The sequence below is a fragment of the Sphaerodactylus townsendi genome, linkage group LG01 (genome assembly GCF_021028975.2).
Source record: "Sphaerodactylus townsendi isolate TG3544 linkage group LG01, MPM_Stown_v2.3, whole genome shotgun sequence".
NCBI classification, from domain to species: Eukaryota; Metazoa; Chordata; class Lepidosauria; order Squamata; family Sphaerodactylidae; genus Sphaerodactylus; species Sphaerodactylus townsendi.
In genome coordinates, this window is record NC_059425.1 from 170,452,863 (window position 1) to 170,470,870 (window position 18,008).

Below are 18,008 nucleotides of genomic sequence, written 5' to 3' on the forward strand. Positions count from 1 at the left end.
TGGCATGTTCATGTATTCAGGTACTTTTTTGTTCCAAGGATGCTTGTTGTGTGTGTGTGTGTGTGTGTGTGTGTATTTAATTGGGTGCCATTAGCCAAAGATCATGTACAGTAATAGACCATCCATCTCCAATTTTTAAGATTGATTGTAGGAGTGGAAATTTTGTTACATTAAAAGATGCAAAATAGAATTGGTGCATGTGGGATCAACAGGAACGAAACAAAGCACAAAAGGTAGAATGAGAAGAGCTCACTAGAGATGCTAGAAGTCCCAATGAATGGGGTTATTCTAACTACCCTGTTTCCCTGAAAATAAGACCTATCCCGAAAATAAGCCCTAGCATGATTTTTCGGGATTTTTGGAGGATGCTTGAAATATAAACCCTACTCCAAAAATAAGCCCTAGTTACAGGTTTTTCGATGCAGCTGATCTGGTCATGTGGGGGGGGGGCACAAAATCATGGGGGGAAAATAAGACACCCCCTGAAAATAAGCCCTAATGCATCTTTTGGAGCAAAAATTAATATAAGACCCTGTCTTATTTTTGGGGAAACCCGGTATCTACCACTAAACCTGAGTTCTTAAAACTTAAAATTTTGGGGTGCTGATATTTTCTGGAAGGGAGTCCATGCAAATGCTAAATTATGTGACAGGAATTCCTTTGGAGGAGCAGAAGGCCCGTGTACCCAGATGTGTGTCCTCATCGCCAATAATCTTGTAAGAATCCTGAAAGATATCACTTGGCTTAGCCTTCTCCCAAGAAGTTGAAGGCTTCTTCAACTTCTGCTGAGAGATATTTACAGCATCATAATAGGGTGGACAGCATTTAAGTCTGCCCCTGAATGGGATCTCTTGTCCTCATATAAATCACTAGTAAATCTTCTTTTCCTTTGCACTAGCAAATCTTTAGTCACATTTAAAAAAAACAACCACACAGGATGACTGTGCTTTCACTTCATTTTCCCGACCAAATCATAGTAGAATAGCCAAAATAAATGAATTAATAAAAATTGAAAACTGTGAAACCCTCCATAATCTTTAAACTACAATTCTGTGAAGTGGTGAAGATGGTCAGTGCTAGACCTAAAGTTTTTTTTCCCCCAGTGGTTGCTCTTATTTTATGCAATAGCCTCACTGCAGTTGTTAGGGAATATCTACTTTTATAGATTGAACTATTGAACAGATGGTAACAAAAAATGATTATTTGTGGGTCAGTGACCGAATAAATACTTTATCTATCTATCCTTGTTTTTGTTTAACTTTTTTGGCTTTCAAAGAGCTTCATATCTGTGTTTGAATGTGTGCCACATTATTTATATTCCAGGATATTGGGCTGTACCCCTTTCATCATGGCGTCCTATTTCTTCATGTGGTACCTGCCTCCCTTCATAACCGGAAGAGTTGTGTGGCATCTGGCTTTCTACTCCCTTTTCCAGGCTTTGACTACAGTGAGTTGATTAATCTTCACTACAGTTGTAATAAAAGGCTCTTGTTTGGCCACTGTATGATCATTCTTGATGAACAGTATCTGACACAGGAGGTAGAATGATGGGTTTGGGTTGTGGATAGGCCAATTTAAATCTTGGGGTGCCTTTAGATGTTTCATATTGGGTCCTGGATCAGATCTCCCAACATGTAATTTTTACCTCAGTCGACAGCTACATGACATTTAGACACAGTTGTGGGAAAAGACATATGTATTGTATCTTTTTCCCCCTACTGGGAAGTGTCCACTTCTCTCCTGTCATGGACGCTTTTTGAAGTGAAAATTACACATCAGGAGATCTGATTTTGGATCCCCACTGTGCAGTTGAGCCCTTCAGTAACTTGTGATGATCGTGAATGAATGTGAATGACGGAGCATCATCAGGTTTTGTTTCAGCCCTTAATGAAAAGCGCCCACCATTTTCTAATTGTCGCACATCTGACATTACATTTTAAAGATCTCTGGATAGTTTTCATAAGGTCACAAATGGCACTGCTGAGTTCCATTTGGTCCCTCGTGTGCACGTGTGGAGTAATTTCTCAAAGAGCTGAAGCAGAAGACTTCTCAGCGATTGTTCAGTCTCCTCCTGCAGCTGGCTTACATCTTTCTAAGAGGAGGTGCAGTTGTAAGTGCTCTTTAATGGCCCCAGGACTTAATATTCTTTGTTTATATTGGATGATTCCATTGGTATGACCTGTATAGAAACAGGTCATGAAACCACAGTGCATTAGAATGATTTCTTATTCTTTGAAGGAGCATCCTGCCCTTGTAAAATGCTATTCACGAATGTATTTTCAGGCATATTTCCATCTAATGTACATTCTGTACACATGTTTGTGCTTTCGCTCATGCCTTTAATGGCTCCCCTGTGCCTGTTCAAGTCTAGGAGACTTTGTGAATGCTGTTGCCAGAGTGCTATCTTAGGTAGACTCCTGGGATTTCCCTGAGAGCTTTTTTATCCCCGGTAATGCCTGCCTCCCCCCAGTGTTTCACATAACCTTTGTACTTTGAGCTAATATACTTGTATGCTCTTTGATTTGACACAAGAACCAGATTGTACTTGTGGTGGAATCAATAATCTGAGCAGTCAAGTCGGGCATGTCCACCGTTTTATTGTATTTTAGGGTTTTTAATGTATACTTCAATAAAGAGTTCTACCCAGGTGTTATATGTATTGGGGTTGTAAGTGTGTGCTATTATAACATTCTTGAGTTGCTGAGCCTGGATTTTCTTGCTGTCGGAGGCCACCTAGAAATTATTTTAAATCAGCTTTACAGAGACAATATATATGCCGTATAAGGATATCCTTGAGACCCAAGAAAATTCTATCAGTGTAAATATACCCGCCATAATAGCAGCATAGAATGGAACAATACAGAATCATTCCTAGGAAATAAAAACAAAGAATGCAGAAATCTAGTTTTTTTTGTCTTTAATTATACTTTAACAAAAAAAAATATGGGCTTCAGTGGCAGGGGGCAGCATGTAGAATAGTTTTATATGTGTATGGCCTTCTTAACTCATCTGGTGCATGTAACTTGCTTACATGATTTGGTTTTTCTGTACAAATATTGTTGTTCGTTTGTTTGGGGCGCTGTGTGGTTTCCGGGCTGTCTGGCCGTGTTCTAGTAGCATTTTCTCCTGACGTTTTGTATGCATCTGTGGCTGGCATCTTCAGAGGATCGTTTGTTTGTTTTCTTTGCCAATCCACTTCATCTCAGAGAAGCAAACCACATGTGTGGTTTATAGTGGACTGAGTTTCTTTGCATGATGCCTCTCCTTCTTCTGACTTAGCCCTATTGAAAGATTTAAGGTTGGGATTTTCGGGAGGGCTTAAAATAGGAGTGTTGTATTTGAAAAAGTCAGTATTTTTCTGGTCCATTGATTACTCCATCTCCCTTGCTTTAAAACAAAAGAAGATAGTTGTAGTCCTCCTGGTAGCTTATACAACTATCCCTTCCACATTACTGGGGTTAGGGGCATGGTGTCCCCCACATCCTGGAAATCCGTGTAAAAAAATTTGGCCCTCCCTATGAACCAGAGAATAAGTCTGATTTTTTTTCTTTTCTTTTACCTTTTAATAAGAAATTGTGTATATTTATGGTATTAAAAGATAAAATATGTTGGCATGATACAATACTATACATACATTATATGCATTTCTGAGTTCCTAAACGATTTCTGTGTTGTCCGCTGTCATCTGTCATTTGCGTGTCATCTGCGGCTTCCACAAAACTCTCCCAAAATTCCCATTTAATATGCTGACCCACGATATATCAAAACCACGATGGGGAAAGTCGCAATGCGGAAGGGATTACTGTGCTATGCTTTCAGGGAAGAATGAATAACTATTTGGAGGTTGAGAAAGAAAGGAGCAATGAAGTTGGTAATGAACTGAATCTTTGCACCCAACTGTACAGGTGTCCTGTGGTTACCATGAACAAGAGCATGCCTGACTGGTATGTGTGTTTTGTTGTCTACAGCTTTTCCAGGTACCATATTGTGCCCTTACCATGTTTCTCACTCCAGATCAGAAGAATCGAGATTCAGCAACAGCATACCGTGAGTATTATAGAGGGACTGCCTCTTAAAGGTTCTTCCTACCGTGTTGACATGAAAATGTGTTCATTTCTTCATGTTAATAATGGAAATTCCAAAGAGGGTGGATGTATTAGTCCAGTGATGGCGAACCTATGGCACGGGTGCCAGAGGTGGCACTCAGAGCCCTCTCTGTGGGCACTCGCGCACAGAGTTCATCATATGGGCGGGGGGGTGGAAAATCACCCCCCCCCCACACACACACATATATCTAGGCTGGCCTGGGCATGATCCTTTACCTGGGAGTAAACTCAGTTGCTGGCAATGGGGCTTGCTTCTGAGTAAACCCTCCTAGGATCGTGATTCCCACCCATTTGAAGCGTTGCACGGTTCCTTCAATAAGCTTACTCCTGAGTAACGCGTGCCTCGGAGCCAACCGTTTTTTCTAAACTAAAACCTCAGTATTCAGGTTAAATTGCCGTGTTGGCACTTTGCGATAAATAAGTGGGTTTTGGGTTGCAATTTGGGCACTCGGTCTCGAAAAGGTTCGCCATCACTGTATTAGTCTGTTGTTTCAAAACAAAATAGCCATCTAGTGGATGCTTAAAGGCTAACATTTGTTTTAGTATAAGCTTTTCCTGTGTCAGATTCCATTGTCACTGAAGAAGTGAGCTCTTACTCACAAAAGCTTATGCAGCAGTGGCGTAGTGGTTAAGAGCAGTTGCATTCTAATCTGGAGGAACTGGGTTTGATTCTCCGCTCTGCCGCCTGAGCTGTGGAGGCTTATCTGGGGAATTCAGATTAGCCTGTGCACTCCCACACACACCAGCTGGGTGACCTTAGTCCAGTCTGTTCAGACTCGAAGCTTTCCAGATGTTCATGGACCACAATTTCCATCTGCCTGCCCCTGCCAGCAGGGAATCTCAGTAGTCCATGAACATCTGGAGAGCTGCAGGTTGCAGACCCCTGGGCTAGTCACAGCTTTTCGGAGCTCTCTCAGCCCCACCCACCTCACAGGGTGTTTGTTGTGAGGGGGGAAGGGCAAGAAGATTGTAAGCCCCTTTGAGTCTCCTACAGGAGAGAAAGGGGGGATATAAATCCAAACTCTTCTTCTTCTAGGAGTAAATGCTGTTAATCTTTAAAGTGGAGCTGGACTTCTGTTTTGTTTTAATAAAGGAAAGACAGTCAACTATCAGGCCTCCAATCTGTTCCTAAATATCGTTGTATACCCCTCTGATTGTCTTTTCTTTGGATCCCACTTCTGCAAAAACTAATCCCAGAAACTTCGACACTACATAGAAGAGAAGAGCTATGCTTATCCTAAACAAACAGCAAAATTCATGTATCGTGGAAGCTAAGTACGCACTAGAACCCTTGCTTTTGCCTAGTGGAGCTTCTGCCACAAGATAGAGTTTCAGCAGTCATAGCGCTTTTGTCTAGAAAATAAATTACACATACACTCAAGCATCTATCATACGTAATCCAGTGCCGCCCACCCCCACCCCCCAATTTTAGGACTAAATGCTGCATAGTGTTAGCTGGAATTTAATAAAGCACCTGTAATGTTTTAGTCCTTTTTTGAGACACCTATATATCAACACATATTAAGGCATCTCTTTGTAGTGTTCTAAGGCAAATTGTTTTATACTACTTCCTTGCCTTCCTTAGAGTTCCCTACTCATTTTTGCTGCCACCAAAAGCTCTTGCTTAGACTTCTTAGTTGAACCCAAAAAATAGAACGGCTTCGTTACATTTGGTAGAATAAACAGAACAGTCAGCATGTGAGGGTAGTTCTGACGATGGTTTTATCACCATCTTTTACTGTTTTGCTGCTTAAAGCCTTATATGATATGGTGTTGTTCACACCGGTTTTATTGTATTGTTTTACCTGTTTTTATATTGATGTTTGCCGCCCTGAGCCCTATTGGGAAGGGCGGGATACAAATGTAAAAATTAAAAAAAAATGAAAGGGGATCCTTTTTTTCTAAATAAAACAGTTGTTTTCTTTTTAACACAAATAGAGTTCACTTAGAAGTATAACTGTTTCAGTAAAGTTCATAAATGTAATGGTTTCAGATAGATACAGTTCTTCTTTCTCTAAAGTTCCTTCAATAGACCAAGACACAAGAGCTTATTTTCTCATTGGCCACAGGCAGTCCAATGTAGGGGGAAGAATCCCCTCTGTAGGTGACACGGGCCTATGCCAGCAGAAATGCCCTCCTGGGTCACTTACCCCAGCGGAGGGGCAAATCCACTGATGCCCAGCCTTTGTGGTGCCCTGCAATGTTTGGCTGCAGCACCCAGTTTTGCATTGGTGTTCCTGCACTGCCCCCAACTGTGTTGGTGTGGCGGGGGTGTTTCCAGGGGTGAAGCCAATGTTGATTGGCTTCTACCCTGGGTTTGGCAACAACGTAACACATGGCACTGGTCCTGCACTTGTGCCATCCTTTTGGGTACATAAGGGGTGTGTAAGGACATAGATCTCCATTGGGCGAGGGTGGGTTTTTGAGTTTCTTCCTTCCCCACACCGCTGGGGAAGCTCATTGGAGGTGGTGTGGAGCTCAGTCATAACAGTCATAACACACTTCAATCACCATCCAGCACCCCCCCCCCCCGCTTTCTTACTCTACAGCAGTGTTTCCCAATCTTTTCGAGGTCAGCGTACCCTTGACCTCACTCTTCATATCTCACGGTACCCCTGCCGCCACCTTCCCCTCCTAGTGCCCCTGCCTGCCACACACCCCACCTTCCCCTCCCAGGGTGAAGGGAAGCACGGGGGGTGGGGGTGGCTGCTGACCTTGTGGCAGGCCCTGCCCCATGGGCCAGCTCCATGTCCTTGCTGGCACCAGTGGGAGACACCACAAAAATGAGGGGGGCGGTAGTGTTGCCGCGGTACCCCTGGGACATGCTCACGGCACCACCACCACAAACAACAAACGCGCTGCATCAACCGCTACTTTATCAATTGCGTTAAGCCCACATATAAAGTGAAATACATAAAGTGCAACCAGTGAAAAGTGCAAACAACATCAGAGCCTAGACTTCTTACAATACTACACATATCACATCACCCTACAACATAGTCAAGGTGACTAAACAATGTCTTCTTCACTCGGTCCTATGTCTTCGTCCATATAGGTACTTGGATGGGACCTCTTCTTTGAAGATAATCAATCACTTATCAATAGCTGCATATACTGCATTCCAGTCAGTAGAAGTAGGTCTATATGGCAATGCGGACCGGTCTGAGCCAAGTCCGTCAATTAAATATCCAATGATAAACAGGTTGCGCTACTGTAACCGTTTTCGATAGATTCTTCTTCAGATTACAATTCTTCAATCTTAATCGGGATAATTACTCAAGGTGACTGGTTGAGAATGGCTGCTCTAGAGGCCTGCCTTTTTAAACCACAGAAACGTGCATATAAAAGCCCAGATGAGACACAGAAAATAAAACACACAATATTTACATATCAAAACACCACAGTGACATTATAAGTTAAGCCTCAACATCATTTTCCTGTATTGAGGAATGTGGGTTTTTTTTCTTTCTGTTTCTAGGAATTACAGTGGAGGCTCTTGGAACGTTAATTGGAGCTACGCTTCAGGGACAGATAGTAGCCAGCGCTCATGCCTCAAAGCACTGTAGCCAGAATTCAAGTGTAGGCTTTTTAAATTCTTCCAGCCTGCAACAGAACAGTTCTGGCATTCTCAGCCTGACACATGGAGTAAGTATACACACAGACTGCCGAAAATATCTAAGCAAGTTGCAATAGTATCACTTGTTTTCTTCTGCTGCATAAAATATTATTGTGATTTCTCCTAACGGTAATAACATTATAACAGATACATTAATCCTGTGGTGCTCACTCAGTGGCTCAGCAGCCATTTGTCGCTCTTTGACATGGGATCTGTGCCTCTTCTGAGCATTCTTCACATTAGTGTGGCAGTTGCCACATGCTCCAGGAAAGCAGACAAGTCCATTGCCCATTGGAATCATAGAATCATAAAGAGACCCCCTGGGCCATCAAGTCCAACCCCCTGCAATCAAAGCACTCCTGTCAGATGGCCATCCAGCCTCTCTTTAAAAACCTCCAGAGAAGAAGGCTCCACCACACTCCAAGGCAGTGCATTCCGCTGTCGAACAGCCCTTACTGTCAGGAAGTTTTTCCTGATGTATAGGCGGAATCTCTTTTTCTTCACCTTGAACCCATTACTCCTGGTCCTAGTCTCTGGAGCTGCAGAAAACAAGCTTGCTTCCTCACCAACATGACATCCCTTCAAATATCTAAACATAGCTTTCTCCAAAAGGAAAGAAAAATTAGGGTTGTCTTCCATACCTGAGCAAGGCAGTTAAGGACGGGATGTTTTGGCACCATGAGTCAAAAGCGACTTGTTGGCCCTTAGAGAGCCAGGGTGGATGTATTAGTCTGTTGTTTCAAAACAAAATAGCCATCTAGTGGCTGCTTAAAGGCTAACATTTGTTCTAGTATAAGCTTTTCCTGCGTCAGATTCCATTGTCACTGAAGAAGTGAGCTCTTACTCACAAAAGCTTATGCAGCAGTGGCGTAGTGGTTAAGAGCAGGTGTACTCTAACCTGGAAAACTGGGTTTGATTCCCCGCTCTGCCACTTGAGCTGTGAAGGCTTATCTGGGGAACTAGATTAGCTTGTGCACTCCAACACATGCCAGTTGGGTGACCTTGCGCTAGCCACAGTTCTTCAGAGCTCTCTCATCCCCACCCACCTCTCAGGGTGTTTGTTGTTGGACTTGGGATGGGAAAGGAGATTGTAAGCCCCTTTGAGTATCCTTACAGGAGAAAAATGGGGGATATAAATCCAAACTCTTCTTCTTCTTCTTCTTCTTAACACACACATCTCTTCCAGCCTTTCTCTTTTGACTATTTTTCTCTCAGTCTTCATTAACCTGTAGCACTTGGTCATCTATAAGGCAACAGACAGCTTTTAAACTTGTTGTCAGTGCCAATCTCTCCTGTGTTTGGGAAAACAGCACCAGATGAGACTTGGATCTTGTTTCTGAGGTTTGCGGAACAGGTAGAGTGCAACTGATGCATCTGGTTCTGTGCCCTGATATTGGAGAGAGTCCTGTCATCCTCTGAGGCTATGGCTAAAAAATTAGATATCTCTGCTTAACATGTCCTCTTTTAAAATATTAGGGGTGTGGAGGTTGGGGGGAGTGGTTGTAACTATGATGTGATAAGTAATTTTCCCTCTTGGTTCATTTGTTTGAAATATGCTCCCCCCCCCCCCTTTATGTTTTCAAAGAGAAATGTTTACATGATCGCAGCAGGGGTCATAGGAGGAATCTACCTCTTTGGCATTGTTATCCTTTTCTTTGGAGTGAAAGAAAAAGATGGTACGTATGTTTGATCCCTATACAAATTTCACTATGATACATACATTTTAAAAGCCTGGCACCATTTTATGACGCGTATTCCACTCCTTATAGATCCTTATGCCTTAAGTTCAGACAAAACAGTCCCTTTCTTTAAGGGACTCAGACTCACAATGAAGTGTGGACCATACATGAAACTTACAGCATCATTTCTGCTGATCTCGACAGCTGTTCAGGTAATAGTAGTTCATAAGAGGACTTGCCTCAATTTAGCTTGTAGCCAAACTAAGAGAATTCCAGGAGGTTGGATCAAAAGCATTGTGAACAGAGCAAAATGCACAGTTTGGAAACAGCAAAATCATGGTTCTAAACCCTTCCATCTGTAGATGTGCCACTCTGCTAGCATAAATACCTGTGTGCTCATGAGAGGCATGTGGTATGCAAAAATCTCCCTCTTCCACGATGTGCTGTTCTGCTAACCTAAGTACCTGTACGCTCATGGAAACCATGTGGTATGCCTACTTGACTTTTGAAATCTTTAGCAACACAAATGATTGGCAGGACTTCCAGGCTGACCTTCATCATCACATATTTGACTCACTAAAGGAGGAAGTGGAGGAATAGATGCAAACATCTGTAGGCCTTGATTTTTGTCTTTATTTCTTGGACTGGAATGCCTAGAGGACTTCACTGTACCAATAACAGTGGCAAACCTACAAGGGGGCGGGGGGTTGAGCCATGCACCGGGCGCACGCCTGGGGAGCGTGGAAAATTGCCCCCAGGCCCCTCCCCCTTTCCCCCTGCCCCCGCGGCGCCCCCCCTGGCATCCCCCCTTCCCACACTTACCTTAGTTCCTTTCCTTTTTGAGAACTTTTTCAGGCTGCAAAAGGCCTGTTCTCAGTAAAAATGGCCTGAGGAACTACAGTTCCCAGGAGACCTTGGGGCTCACCAGGTCTCCTGGGAAGTTTAGTTCCCATCTAATCTGGAGAACCGGGTTTGATTCCCCGCTCTGCCACTTGAGCTGTGGAGGCTTATCTGGGGAATTCAGATTAGCCTGTACACTCCCACACATGCCAGCTGGGTAACCTTGGGCTAGTCACAGTTCTTTGAAGCTCTCTCAGGCCCACCATCTCACAGGGTGTTTGTTGTGGGGGGCAGGGAGAGGAAAGCCCCTTTGAAAAGGGGGTATGAATCCAAACTTCTTCTTCTAAGTTTGTATTGTGTTCTGGCTTCAAAAAATTATCTCTTGTTTAGCAAGTGATCTCTGTCCTTACATATGTGCTGAGAACAGAAGGTTAAGGCCAGTCATTTCACTGTTTCTTCCCCCCACCTCAGCCTTTTGTGTCCTGTATGGCTAAAGGTTTTGATTATACTCATGAGGTAATACTGAGGTAGCAAACCAATATGCTTTAATTGTTAATGGAAGCCAGTCATTGTGTGCACTCTTGTCGAGGAAGTGCATGAATTATAAATGAGGGACTCTTGACTCAAATCAATCAGAGTGGTTCTGCATTTGTTTAAATTGATGTTTTGTCGCCATTTTTGTTTTGCTTCTGTCATCAACTCACAAGCTCAAACAAGGCAACTTTGTCCTCTTTTGTACCCATGCGGTCAATCTTCGCAGCCACTTCCAGAATTTAGTGATGACCATCTTGGTAAGTGTGTGGACCAAGCAGAATCTTCTTGCTTGTGTCTTGTCCTATTTTCATAATATGACATACAGGGCCACATGGCGGTATTGTGACTCTCTTAAGGGGAATTAATTCTCAAAAGGGACCCAAACTCAGTATCTCAGTTCTTCCATTGGTCCAAAGGCAACAAACAGTATTTCCTCTCTGAACATTAAGCACAATATTATTGCCATTCTTGCTCTTCGTCAGAAAGCCAAGTTTTAAAATTGTCACCGTCCCTGTCTAAGTACTTCTCTCTGGTATAGTAGTTAAGAGCAGGGGACTCTGATCTGGAGAATCAGGTTTGATTCCCCACTTCTCCACCTGAGCGGTGCACTCTTATCTGGTGAACCAGATTTCTTTCCCCACTCCTGCTGGGTGACCCTGGACTAGTCACAGTTCTCTCAGAACTCTCTCAGCCCCACCTACTTCACAAGGAGTCTGTTGTGGGGAGAGGAAGGAAAAGGAGTTTGTAAGCCCCTTGAGTCTCCTTCCAGGAAGAAAGGCGGGATATAAATCCAAACTCCTCCTCCTCTTGTTCTTTCATCTTCTTTTACTTTGGCACATTCCGCACATGCAGAATAATGCAGTTTCAAACTGCTTCCAGTGCTCTTTGAAGCTGTGCGGAATAGCAAAATCCACTTTCAAACAGTTGTGAAAGTGGTTTGAAAACGCATTATTTTGCGTGTGCGGAAGGGGCCTTTGTCTCAGTCTATGAAAGGTGCAGTTTGCCATGTCTGTTTGGCATACGTGAACATAACACATCCTGTGGAGCACTAGTCTGAGACCCAAACCCAGTGAAATGACCACTTAAGGAAATATCCAATTTCAGTTAACACTGGGGTTCTTTTTTTAAAAAAAAAGAAAAGTGCCTGATTCAAATCATAAGTGTCTCTATTAAAAACCATGGAGCTAGCCTTATTCACAGCAATCAAGACTTGGCAAACTGTGACTTCGACCCTGTCCTTTCTGCTTGCCCAGTGCGATCCTCCTTTGCAAAGCCAATACTCTGTTGTGAAGGGTATTTCTGCACAATGGCACACCACCTCCACAAAGGAGGAGAGCACTATGCTAACAGAAGGAAAAGATAAGGATCCAAGCCAGTGGTGGGATTCAGCTGGTTTGCACTGTTTTGGTGGAACCAGTAGCTAATCCCACCACTGTGCCCCCCCGCCCCGCGTCCCCACCACTGTGCCCTCCCGCTCAGCAGCCAGGGGCACAGCAGCTGGCAGGGCCGTAGATTGCCACCAGCTGCTTCCGCCTCCTCCGCTGATGGAGACTGAGGAGAAGGTGGAAGCAGTCAGCGGCAAGCCACAGCCCCGCAGCTGCTGCAGCCCTGCCTCCTCCCTCAGTCTCCATCGACGGTGGCCAGGGACCAGGCCACCATCGATGGAGATCGAGGGAGGAGGCGGAAGCAGCCAGTGGCAAGCCGCAGCCAGTGCCACTGCTGATGGAGGTTGAGCGAGTGGGGGGGCAGCCGGTTCCAGTAGAGCGAGGTGGGGTGGCACCACACTGACACACACACACACCCCCCCCCCGCTCAACAAGAACTGGTTGTTAAATTATTTGAATCCCACCACTGATCCAAGCCAATAAATTTTATTTTACTCTGCAAACCATGAAGGTGTAGGAAGCCAATGATGATTTAATTTTCCATAGCTAATGGTGTTAATTCTGCTCAGCCTCTGAAATCTAGTTCGAAGGCGAAATAGCTTTTACCGGGATAAAAACTCTCTTTGTGGCATTATGGAGACTATTGCTACTCCCTTATTTGGTAATGATCTGGACAAACGGGTGGCCAATTCATAATCATTTAAATGTGTCTCTAATCTGTTCATGTACTTACAAAAGCTAATTCTGCCTTGGAAGAAAGACAGATTGATATTCGATGCTTAACTGAATGGGAATTCCCGATGACCCCATCATAAATTTCATCCATGCAATTCATAACACTTCTCACGTCGTGTTTCTGCACATTCATTATTGCCTGTGAACCCGTTATCCCACAGAGACCATTTTCATTTAATCAGTGAAAAAGGCAAGTTAAATTTGGGCTGGGAAGTTGGACAGGCATGAAATTTGCTTAGCATTTTTGAAGAGAGAACCTAATTATTTGCTGCCCGGTTGATTACTGCCTTGACCAATGTTTATTAAATTGACGTGATGAGACTTTCCTTAGGCAGCCCAGTGATCTGCCCTGTTCCCTTCTGAAGGGTGAAAAGTATCCTTATTTGGCATAATTCCTGCTTGATTGATCCTCTTGATTACCAGCGTTGCACACTCCCTGCTTCTCCCAAGTGGCAAGAAGTTCCAGGGGCAGCAGTTACCTGCACAGTTACCTGATCCTCTGAAGATGCCAGCCAGGGGTAAAGTCAGGAGAGAATGCTACTGGAACATGGCCATACAACCTGGAAAACCCACAACTCTCTTGTTACCTGTTCTGGTTTTTGGATGAAGGGAAAGAACACTGAAATGTCTTCTGTAATACTGGTTATGAGAAGTATATATGAGGTTCTTTAGTTTTTAACTACCGTATATACTTGAGTATAAGCCAACTTTTTCAGCACATTTTTATACTGAAAAACCCCCTTCGGCTTATACTTGAGTATATACGGTAATTCCAAGATGGTGGCCAGAGCTGGCGCTGCTGTGGGAATCCAGTAAGCATGTTGCTGCTTTTTTTTCTAACTCACCAGAGAGCCATAAAAAAAAGCTGTAAGGATAGCCTGCATAGCATTACAACTAGGTTGTGTGTGTGTGTGTGTGTGTGTGTGTGTGTGTGTGTGTGTGTGTGTGTGTGTTAAAAGAAACCGAGGCATTTCTCTCCTAAGGGTTATTGGTGCATTGCATTCTTGGTGAATACAATTCTTCATACAGTACTTTACTGCCAAATACTGATGTTGCCGAAGACAAAGACTTTCTTTGGAGCAAAGTTTAGGCTGGCATGGCTATGAATCCCAGAATTATTCTACATTTGGAGGAAAACAGTGGTTCATTTGTGTTCCTAGCATGCTGGAAATCCCTAATACAAACTCTGTTAAGCAACTCTATCTCATCTTGCTCCCAAATCTTCTGTTTTTAGCTGCCACTGAGTCAAGTTTGAAGGCTTATATTCGAGTCAGTAAGTTTCCCAGTTTTTTGTGGTAAAATTAGGTGCCTCGGCATATATTTGGGTCGGCTTATACTCGAGTATATACGGTTATGTATTGCAAGCTGCCTTAAGCTACGGAGAAAGGCAGGATATAAACATTGAAATAAATATTTGCTTTACTTACTAATATACAAATAGAGCAGCAAAGAGGTATCCCTGCAACCAATCCATTATCCCACGTAGGATCCCAAAGAAAAAAAGGCCCTGTGTGTTTCCAGAGTTCCTCAGTAAACTCTAAAGCTGTGTCAGTCTGCTTCTTTCTATCTCCACCTTCTGCAAGTCTCAAAGTGAGAGCTTTTGCACAATCTGTCCTTCTCTGGGGGTTGGTCATCATCTCCAAGGTCTGATGGGTCCTTTATAAAAAGCCATCAGTGAGACATCAGGTGCAATGTGCTCAAACAATGTGCTCAAACATCTTTGAACAACTGTCATCCACTGAGGAAATATCCACAGCAGTTAAAGGGAAGTTACCTTTTTTGTTGCCGGACTCAACTCCAGTCCCTTTAGACCAATAACGTTCATTTTGATCACAGGCTAGTCTTGCCTCTCTATATAAATAAGCACATCTCTATTGACATGGTTTTTTTTCTTTATTCAGGTGTCAGCGGTACTGAGTATGCCCTTCTGGCAATGGTTCCTGAAGCGTTTTGGCAAAAAGGAAGCAGCGGTTGGGATCTCGGTAAGCAGACTGTTGTGACACGACTTGCAACCTTGCCAGCGTGGTACAGTGGTTAAGAGTGATGGACTCTAATCTGGAGAACCAGGGCTGATTCCCCACTCCTCCACACGAGCGGCTGACTCTTCTCTGGTGAACTGGATTTGTTTCCCTGCTCCTGCACATGAACCCTGCTGGATGATCTTGGGCCAGTCACAGTTCTCTCAGGACTCTCTCGGCACCACCTACCTGATGTTAACTTAATATAATTAGCAGAGTAGCATAAAAGAGACCAATACACAGTTGCTGGTTTTATATAAATGAATTTGCTGTTAAGGGAGGATTACATGAAACAAAGAACAACTTTCTATTCTAGCACTAACTTGGCTACATAGTTTGCACCTTGTCTCACATGGTGCAATGTGCTCAAACAAAGAAACAGACTTTAATGTATTGTCAAAGGCTTTCATGGCCAGAATCACTGGGGTGCTGTGTGGTTTCTGGGTTGTATGGCCATGTTCTAGCACAGGGGTAGGGAACCTGCGGCTCTCCAGATGTTCAGGAACTACAATTCCCATCAGCCCCTGTCAGCATGGCCAATTGGCCATGCTGGCAGAGGCTGATGGGAATTGTAGTTCCTGAACATCTGGAGAGCCACAGGTTCCCTACCCCTGTTCTAGCAGCATTCTCTCCTGACGTTTTGCCTGCATCTGTGGCTGGCATCTTCAGAGGATCCTCTGCTGTGTGGTTTCCGGCTGTATGGCCGTGTTCTAGCAGCATTCTCTCCTGACGTTTCGCCTGCATCTGTGGCTGGCATCTTCAGAGGATTTGATAGTAGGAAAGCAAGTGGAGTATATATACCTGTTGGAGTGTCCAGGGTGGGGGAAAGAACCCTTTACTTGTTAACAGACAATGGTTCCTGAGATAATTTTCCTGCAGATATCAACTACATCAGCTGCAACTTGGCTTCCCTTTCTTAACAACTTCTGTCTGCAGAACTTGTGGGAATATTAGCTTGATCCTGTTATCAGTTATTCCATGCTTCCCTCCTTATTGTCCAGACCCATTTTTGCAGCAAAAAACATCCGAGTGCTTTGGCCGTACGGTAGATAAACAGTTTGCTGCCAGTCTCGTCATTCATCTGCTCACAAGCAAATTGTGCTCTTGCATTGCTGGAGTGCTCTCTTGTGGTGGAACTGGGACTGTTGCTCATTGCTGACAACACAAGTATCGTGGGTGCTTGCTCCTTGCTGGCCGTCCAGGGCTCTGTTGTTCGCTGTCTCTCTTTAGTGCTTGAAATAGATGCTCATTCCTTAGGGCTCATTGTCTAGATGATTGTCTACCACTTGGAAGGTATGAGACGTTGTAAGCAAGCTCTGCACAACTACCTTTTCTCTTGCTAATCTTGGGTAGTATGAGAGGGCATGAACTGTGCATGGGTGGCCAGTGTATAATGTATAACAATGAGAAAAATTTTAAATTGTGGAGAGTTGATCGTGGCCCACACAAAACTGCCTTCTAATTGGTCAGGTCATTGATCTGTCACAGTCAATACTGTCTCTACCCATGCTAGCAGCAGCTGTCCAGAACTGTAGGTCTTTCCCATCACCTATCACCTTATCCTTTAAATTGGACATGCCAGGGATTGAACCTGGGACCTTCTGCATGCAAAGCATATGCTGTATCACTCAGCCACCTGATGCCATCTGGCATGATTGGCAGATCGTTTTCTCATAAGAACATAAGAAAGAGCCTGCTGGATCAGACCAGAGTCCATCTAGTCCAGCACTCTGATACTCGCAGTGGCCCACCAGGTGCCTTTGGGAGCTCACATGCAGGATGTGAAAGCAATGGCCTTCTGCTGCTGCTGCTCCTGAGCACCTGGGCTGTTAAGGCATTTGCAATCTCAGATCAAGGAGGATCAAGATTGGTAGCCATAGATCGACTTCTCCTCCATAAATCTGTCCAAGTCCTTTTTAAAGCTATCCAGGTTAGTGGCCATCACCACCTCCTGTGGCATCATATTCCAAACACCAAACTCACGTTGCATGAAGAAGGGTGTGACGAATGCATTTATCCTGCATTCAGGTTACAGGGTGGAGCCGCCCCTGAAAGAGTTAAGCCCTGGCCAGCCCTGATTGGCCAGAGAAAAAAACGGAGATAGTATAAATACTGTCAGCGCGAGTGCTGAAGGGGTCTTGCTTTTTGGTCTTTATGACTTTTTGGCTCTGTGTGAGCTTCTGTGCCCTCGGGTACTTTTTGTAGCAGCGTGAGGTGAATCCGCCAGATCTCTCACGGCTGTTGTTTGTTAATAGCTACGGAAGCTATTAAGCCAGCTAAAACCCTGGGTTTTGGAGGAGAGTGTCCGCCCTCAGGTGTTTTGTTTTGTGTTTGTGAGGGAAACCTCTAAAATTCTGTAGGTCTGTCCTCCACATTTAGCACCAGTCTTGGGAGGCCCAGTTCCTGTGGCAGAGAAGCCAGATTTTGGGAGTGTGGGAGAGGGAGGCTGTTATGCCTGAATCCCACTGGGCGTAGACTGGGTGTTTTATTTTGTGGTAAGGAACCTCGGACTGAAAACTTTATTTTTGAAGAGAGTGTAAAACCTCTAAAGTAACATCTTTAAGAAACATCTTTTAGGAAGTAAAATCTGAAGTAACATCTGAAGTAAAGTCTGAAGTAAAGGGACACCTGCGAGTGTTCATTTTGAAACTTAAGTGAAGTGCCTGCAACCATTAAGCGTTAAAACAATATTTCTCTTCAACCGTTAAGCTTAAACAAACTTTCTCTGCAACCAACACGCTTGTTTCCTCTCCAGTTTACCTGAGAAGCCTTTGTAAAGCCAGCAATAAACGTGTTACGTTTTTGTTCCATTTAAACCCAGTCTCAGTCTTTATTTTTCTGTCTGTGTGTTCCCCAAACAAAAGGGAGGTGGTGTCCATTTAAAATCAGTATTGAGTGGGCTATATTGAAATATATATATATAGGTGGCAGCGCAGTTTAATAGCCCCTTATGTTATAAAGGGTTTCCTTTTATTAGTCCTAATTCTTCCCCCCAGCATTTTCAATGAATGCCCCCTGGTTCTAGTATTGTGAGAAAGAGAGAAAAATTTCTCTCTGTCAACATTTTCTATCCCATGCATAATTTTATAGACTTC

The 18,008-nt window shown here is 43.9% G+C and overlaps 1 protein-coding gene across 5 annotated transcripts in view; it reads left to right on the forward strand.

The window, feature by feature from the left end:
• The window catches only part of MFSD2B (major facilitator superfamily domain containing 2B), a 66,575-nt gene that overhangs the window by 33,035 nt on the left and 15,532 nt on the right, over positions 1 to 18,008 (forward strand). For all 5 annotated transcript variants that reach the window (XM_048499268.1, XM_048499239.1, XM_048499259.1 and 2 more), the window contains 7 exons: positions 1,324 to 1,447; positions 3,969 to 4,047; positions 7,585 to 7,751; positions 9,308 to 9,398; positions 9,492 to 9,613; positions 10,949 to 11,032; positions 14,797 to 14,877. In XM_048499268.1, coding sequence (XP_048355225.1) covers positions 1,324 to 1,447; positions 3,969 to 4,047; positions 7,585 to 7,751; positions 9,308 to 9,398; positions 9,492 to 9,613; positions 10,949 to 11,032; positions 14,797 to 14,877 — 748 coding nt within the window. The remainder of the gene's footprint in view (positions 1 to 1,323; positions 1,448 to 3,968; positions 4,048 to 7,584; positions 7,752 to 9,307; positions 9,399 to 9,491; positions 9,614 to 10,948; positions 11,033 to 14,796; positions 14,878 to 18,008) is intronic.